General features: G+C 41.8%; 1 protein-coding gene across 5 annotated transcripts in view; it reads right to left on the reverse strand.

The window, feature by feature from the left end:
* TMEM161B (transmembrane protein 161B) overlaps positions 1-6,990 on the reverse strand; it is a 105,938-nt gene that overhangs the window by 66,460 nt on the left and 32,488 nt on the right. For all 5 annotated transcript variants that reach the window (XM_019532334.1, XM_019532331.1, XM_019532332.1 and 2 more), the window contains one exon: positions 2,965-3,121. In XM_019532334.1, the coding sequence (XP_019387879.1) occupies positions 2,965-3,121 (157 nt within the window). The remainder of the gene's footprint in view (positions 1-2,964; positions 3,122-6,990) is intronic.

Genomic DNA, 6,990 nt, shown 5'->3' on the forward strand with positions numbered 1-6,990 from the left:
CCTCCACAGACTTACCTGCTGAGTGCTGCTCTACATGCCACCCAGCTGCATTCTTGTAGGGTTACAATATTTCCAGTTTCAAAAAAAGAAGATACTGGAGGGAGGGGGGGAGGGGGAGAAGACAGTGATATGCTTGTGCCCTAACCCTGCCCCTCACTCCCAAGTCACAGCCCCCTCCCCCCCAGCACTACTGCTGTCCCTCACTCCTAACCTATAGTACCCTGCATCCTGCCAAGGCATATGGAGGTCTCTCCGAGCTCCAGACCCCCTGCAGAGACCCTCCTCTCCCCAAGCTCCAACCCCCCCACACACACACACACCCACAGCCCCCACACCTTTCCAAATTCCACCCCGACACACACCCTACACTCACTCCCCAACTATACAAAGTACCTGCATAATTTTGCATCATTTTGAGTTTTTAGCTGTGCCATTAAACTTACGATTAATTATAACTATTTTTTTCTTAAATCGCACAACTAATCGTGATTAAATGTTTTAATCATTTGACAGACAGCCCTAATCCAGACCTGTCACTTAGAGATGAAACTACTGCAATATGCTGTAATTGGCTACACTTTAATTTGAAAGATGAAGTAAGCAAGGGTGTGGCTACCCACACATTAATGGATGTAATATTTGTCCAAGCACCTGAAACTGGTTGGAACAACATTGGCTCTCCACAGGTTTTCAAGTGGAGTTTAAACTATGTTGATTTGGACTAATAAATTCTGAAAGGCTCAGTTCCCGACTGCCTCCTCCCAATTAATATCAGCAGAAGTATGGTGTTAGTGCTCTCTTTGACAGAGGGACAACTCCTGACAGGACTTTTATCTGTGAAAGCTCCTCAATTTATTGCCCTGTCAACCTAATAAAGAGCTCAAATTAACTAAATAGGTTTTACAAAACCCATAGTTTTTTGTTTTGGTTTGTTTTTGTTTTTTTACTGGAAAGGCTGAGGGTTACAGCAGTGGATCCCAACCTTTTTAGGCTGCGACCCTAAACCCAGGTCGCAACCCTCGCCTCCCCACCGCAAAATACACTCATGCCCAGCAGCGCCAGCAGAGCCCAAGTCAGGCCAGGATCACAGAGGGCAGTGGCAGCAAGACCTATGCAGACCATGTGCTGGGAAAGCCCCAAAGGGGGGAGGGGTGGAGCGAGGGGCAGACCCCCGTGACCCTGATTTGGGTCATGTCCCGATGTTGGGAGCCACTGGTTTACAGGATTAAAGAGAAGTCTTGAAGAATTGAGAACCTGGAAAACTGTTACACACCATACAGCAGGGCTGAGCTGCAGGTTATGCACAGCTATTTTTTTTCCTTTGTTATTAAAACTGCACCTGTTACAATCAATTACTTCATCATGCTACCAAAAGCACCTGGGATAGGTACCCTTATTATGATTTCAATCATTATATAACTTCTACATTTAAATCAAATAAAAATAAATGACAATATAGTAGGTCTAATCCATACAATCCAGTGAGATTAAGATGACATGACATCCTAACAGCATGTTGTGGGAATACCAAACACCACTTTGTTAACCTGCTTAGAAGTAATTAGAAAGTCATGCTTAAAAAATGGCATTCTATCCTAGTTGGTCAAAGTCAGTGAAGTACTATGCCTAAAATGGACTGCAGCCAAACTTTCCATTCTTTCTTATCATAAATATACTCTTTTAGTCATAAAACTTCCTCCAACTCAACTTATAAATAACTGCAAGAATTGTCTGGATTTCCTCTGCTACTCAAGATTTTTTTGGAATGTGTTACTGCTTTTAGTGCAATTAAAGCACATATTTTAATAACAAACAAGACAAACAAAGTGTGTACAGATGTATCAACTTCTCACAGGGCTCAGCAGTTTTACTGCATACCTACTAACTAGTAGAACCAATATCAAGGACAGATCGTAACATGAGCTCCTTACCGGAATCCAACTTCAGCATTAACCTCAAGATAACTAAACCTACTGTCTGTTTAGTAGGTGCTGGAAGAAGCAGAGAAGTTACTTAATTACCAGACTTACCTGACTTCCCACACTTTTACTCTTTTCTCCACTCTTTCATTCAAACTGATCACATCTTAAAATAAAAAAACCCAAACAGTTTTCCTCTTTATCACTATTAGCAAAAAAAAAAAAAAAAAAAAAAGATGCTTCTTGCTGACTACTGTAACTCCTCCTAGGCCTTTCTATATCTGGCTGGCCCCACAAAATATACCAGCTGCCTCTTGAACTGGTTTACCATTACATGTCTCCTGAAACAATGCATGGTTTTCCCTCTATTTTCATACTAAAGGTAAAAAGTTAAAGTTTAAAGTTCTGCATGGTACATCTCCACCTACATTCCTATTCCCCTTAACACCACTTCTTGGTTCCTAATCCATTCCTTCTCAAAACCTCCTTTTGTGTTCTCCTACTCTCAGGATCATATCCTTATCCAAGCACCCTTCCAGCAAGTCTATGTAGTAGCTGGTAATACTATCCTATATTGTACTTTGCCAGCTCCTATTAGAACTTAAAATTCTGAGTCAAGAAGCTTAATAAAGATCCAGTGGCACAGCCAGAAAGCTATAAAAACAAATCTAGATTAATTTAAGGCCTTGTACCAAATGATAAACTCCAGTACCTGTTATTCAACTAAGAAAAGCCAGACAGAAACCTGCACAAATGTCAATAACCATTTAAGATATCTTTGGCACTTGGTTCTTCGCACTTGGTTCTTCACAAGCTAGTGTTAAACATTTTGCTGTTCTGGAAAACAGAACAATCCAGACCCATGAACAGAGACTCGTATCATGATTAAGTAGTATGCAGCACACTGGATAATGCCAGTAACTTCTTTTTCCTAATGAAAATGTTTTGATTCCAAAAGTAAATACAGTTACCATCTGTGAACTGTAGAAAGATATTAAAAATCTTAAAAAAGGAAAAAAAAACTTGAAAGTCATAAAAAGGATACATTGCAAAAGCCAAAACAAGCAGACACCAGACTATGCTGATATTCATTTCCTGTGAAGGCTTCATCAAACTGTAATAGGCTTCAGTTACCAGATATACCACCGTGGCTGCAACTGTGAAATCCACCAACCACTGATATTCAGGAAAATAATGCAATGCTGAAAAACAAAGGATTTTCAAGAAGTAGAAAGCACAAATGACCTTTTTGAGACAAGCAATGACAAAGCTGACATAATTTGCGCTTAACATATAAAGCATACTTAGAATGCTGTATTCACAACAGCTGCTACTACTTGTATATCCTGGACTTATCTGGACATCAAGTAGCAGCAGCTGCAAAAATCTCTCTTCTACATTTGGTAAGAGGTACACTTCTTTTAAAATGCATCATATCTTCATTCATGTCCCCATTGTGATGAGATCAGGTAAATGTAGCACAAAATATACAAGACTAGCTTGTGAAATCTATTCAGACAATTAATTTTAAAATGTGGAATTTAGTATTCTGTTAAGTATTTTACATGTTATTTATTTAGAGGAATTTTTTTTTTTAACCCAAACTTCCTGATATGAACTGGCTTCCTAATTCTTTCTTCATTTCACGGCAAAGGTCTAAACACAGTTTGTCTTAAATTTTGTAATCTTCTGAGAATGTAAACTATTTAACATATTATATTGAAAAATATACAATACAATACAACTGGGGACCTACCCAGGTCTGAGTGAGACATAATTTTTCATGGCCCACTTGCAGTATACCGAGATTTCACAGTATTTCATGGAGGCCCTGTCCTTTGCAGCTAATTGGCAGATGGGCCCAGCGGCCCTGCCCTTTGCTGCTTAGGGAGCAGAGGGGGAATGTGGCTAATACCAGATTTCTCAGAAATTGCGGATAATACTGTTTTTTGTGGTTTCTGTGAAACCATGATTTAGGTAGGTCCCTAAATGCAATACATAGATTATAGTCTTACAAAGAATAAATCAAAGATTTGTTTTTCAGGATTCCAATTCCTTCTTTGGTTTGCTGAACAAATTGTGAAAATTATGTAACATGAAAGTATTTAACTAGGCACAGGTATATATACAACAGCCCGGACAGTTCAAATGGCTTGAGAGGAAACAGCTTTTTTTGTTGTGAATCCTAGAAACGGCTCAAAGATCTGATGAAGACCACAACATGCACTTAGTAAACTAAGACCTTCCCATTCTTTTCACATTTTATTTGGTAAACCAAACACTAACCCTGAGCATTTATCTCAGGGAATAGATCAAGCTAGCAAGTGAAAATTGAACTGGTTACTATCAAGATATTTCAATGCAAATCTCAGTTAAATACTTCATTTAGAATAGCAGTACTTTTTCTTTTATAGATACAATCTTGGGTCCACAAGTATCAACAGCAGTCTAAATGTTGCCTTTAAAACAAAAAATTGCTTTACTGCTGGTAAAACTTCAATAATAATGAATCTTATTGTTTTAAACAAACAGTATTTAACAAAATTTGAAAATTCTTTCCTTGCTCATATGCTACTTTCAGAAGTGTACCTATATTTCAAATGAGGCATTTTACGTTCCCGTAGGGGTTACATTAAGTTAACGACTCAACTGGGGTGCCTTGAGATATTTTCAACGGTGCCATAGTTAGAAAGCTACAAAAAATTGGGATTCATTTAATGCCTTGTACCAAATACTAAACTATAGTACAGTGGTGGGGAAAATACAGCCTGTGGGCTGGATCTGGCCCATAGAGGGGCCTTGTCCAGCCAGCAATGGGTCCTTTGGTCCCACCTGGCTGAAGCACTGCTTGGTCATGGCATATCCTGCTGCACCCCCGGGCATGCAGCAGGGCTGGAGCAGATTCACAGCTGGGCTGCATTACTAGGCAGACAGCTCCTTTTGGCTGCCGCTGTCCCCAGCCCCGCAGTAGCAGCAGGGACCAGCATGTACAGCCCCAACCCCATGCCTGCTCCAGGCTCAACCATCTGGCCTGAGTAGTGGCAGCATGGGACAGAAACAGCTGCTCAGTGTGGAGCAAAAGTGGCCCCTCCCCCCCGCTGGCATTTTCAGGTGCAGCTGTACGGAGCCCATATGGGGCTGCCCTGCATCTCTGATGTGTCACCGCCACCTCTGGGCTGCCCCGTGGATCAGCAGTAGCAGAGCAGACACAGGGCAGTCCCGTACACTGCTTTGGGAAGCACTGGCAGCAGGAAAGGGAGGGGCTGCTTTTGCCCCACACCAAGCAGCAGTTTCTTTCCTGTGCTGCTCTCTCCGCCACCTAGTTTTTCACTATTGCCCAAGTTACCAGTACAGAGCTAGCTCAAATACTTAAAAGTATTGAATATATACACAACATGCCACACAATGTTAGCACAGTTCAGTGTGCAACCATGATTCACAAGATAAACCCAGAAATTCTGACCTGTTAATAGTCTTTCTGAGGTCTCTACAAAAGAAGAAATGCTCTATTTTTTCCTGTAGTGAAAAAGTGAGTGAAAACTAAGAGCTAGCATTTTCCAAAGGTTACCTCTGGGTCTAGAAAGGTTGAGAACCACTGCATTAAGTTGTATGGAAGATCTTCTCAGCCCAACATAGGTGTATTTATAAATCTTGGCTGTATCACAGTTTGGACATATAATTAAATATGGGAAATAAAAGTATTTCCTATATTTCCCATAGGGAAATAAAAATATAGAAATTAACAGTCCTTCCTCTAAGTTTTGCCTAATAAGCCCCAAACCTTTGAAATACATGCAGCTGTTTCCTTCTGTAACATCTTTGTTTGGTTCATAAACATTTCAGTTTAAACTTCTCAGACAGATATATGAAATTATATGTTTCTATGCTGTAATGCACTTAGTGTTTTATGAAATATTTTTCTATACCTGTCAACTGACACTAGGGCTAGAAGGGACCTCAGAAGATCGAGTCCAGGCCCCCGCCTGAAGGGCAGGAAGTCAGCTGGGATCATAAGTTCCCAGCAAGATAAGCATCCAGTTTACTCTTGAAGGTGTTCAATGTAGGCACTTGAACCACCTCTGATGGCAGGCTATTCCAGACCTCGGGGGCTCAGACAGTAAAGAAATTCTTCTTTATGTCCAGCCTGAAATGGTCTTGCAATAGTTTATAACTGTTCAACCTCGTCATCCCTTGGGGCACTCTGGTGAACAAACACAGGGGTACTGTGGTCACCCCGATAAACTTATAGGTGGCCATCAGATCACCCCTGAGCCGGCGCTTTTCCAGGCTAAAGAGCCCCATGGCTCTCAGCCTGTTGTCGTAAGGTGTGTTTTCCTGACCTCTGATCATGTGCGTGGCTCTTCTCTGGACTCTCTCAAACTTCTGCACATCCTTTATGAATTGTGGAGCCTAAAACTGGACACAGTACTCCAGCTGCGGCCTCACCAAGGCCGAGTACAACGGGAGAATGACATCCTGGGATCTACCCGAGAAGCATCTATGGATGCAAGCCAGCATTTTGCTCGCTTTACTAGCCACAGCATCACATTGAAGGCTCATGTTCATCTTGTGGTCAGTCATGACCCCCAAGTCCCTTTCATCCATAGTGCTAGCCAGTGTAGCACTGTTAAGCCTATAAGCATGCTGCAGGCTTTTCCTCTCAAGTTGGAGAACCTTGCATTTTTCAGTGTTAAACACCATCAGGTTCTCGTCCACCCATTTGCTGAACCTGTTCAGGTCAACCTGGATTGCCCTCCTGTCTTCTGGTGTGGATGCTCTGCCCCAAAGTACGGTGTCAACAGCGAACTTGGCCAATCCGCTTCTGACTCCCATGTCCACATCATTAATGAAGATACTGAACAATATGGGTCCAAGGACAGAGCCTTGGGGGACCCCACTGGTCACTTCCGTCAATCACCACCATCTGGGTCCGACTGCAGAGCCAATTCCCCAGCCAGCGAATCGTGGGGACCCAAGGCCACAATTGGCCAGTTTTGCCAAGAGGTTATCATGGGATACCAGATTGAAGGCTTTTTTGAAGTCAAGATATATGACATCAATCTCTTCTCCC

This window comes from Crocodylus porosus, unplaced genomic scaffold (assembly GCF_001723895.1).
Source record: "Crocodylus porosus isolate Cpor-Errol unplaced genomic scaffold, CroPor_comp1, whole genome shotgun sequence".
Taxonomy (NCBI): domain Eukaryota; kingdom Metazoa; phylum Chordata; order Crocodylia; family Crocodylidae; genus Crocodylus; species Crocodylus porosus.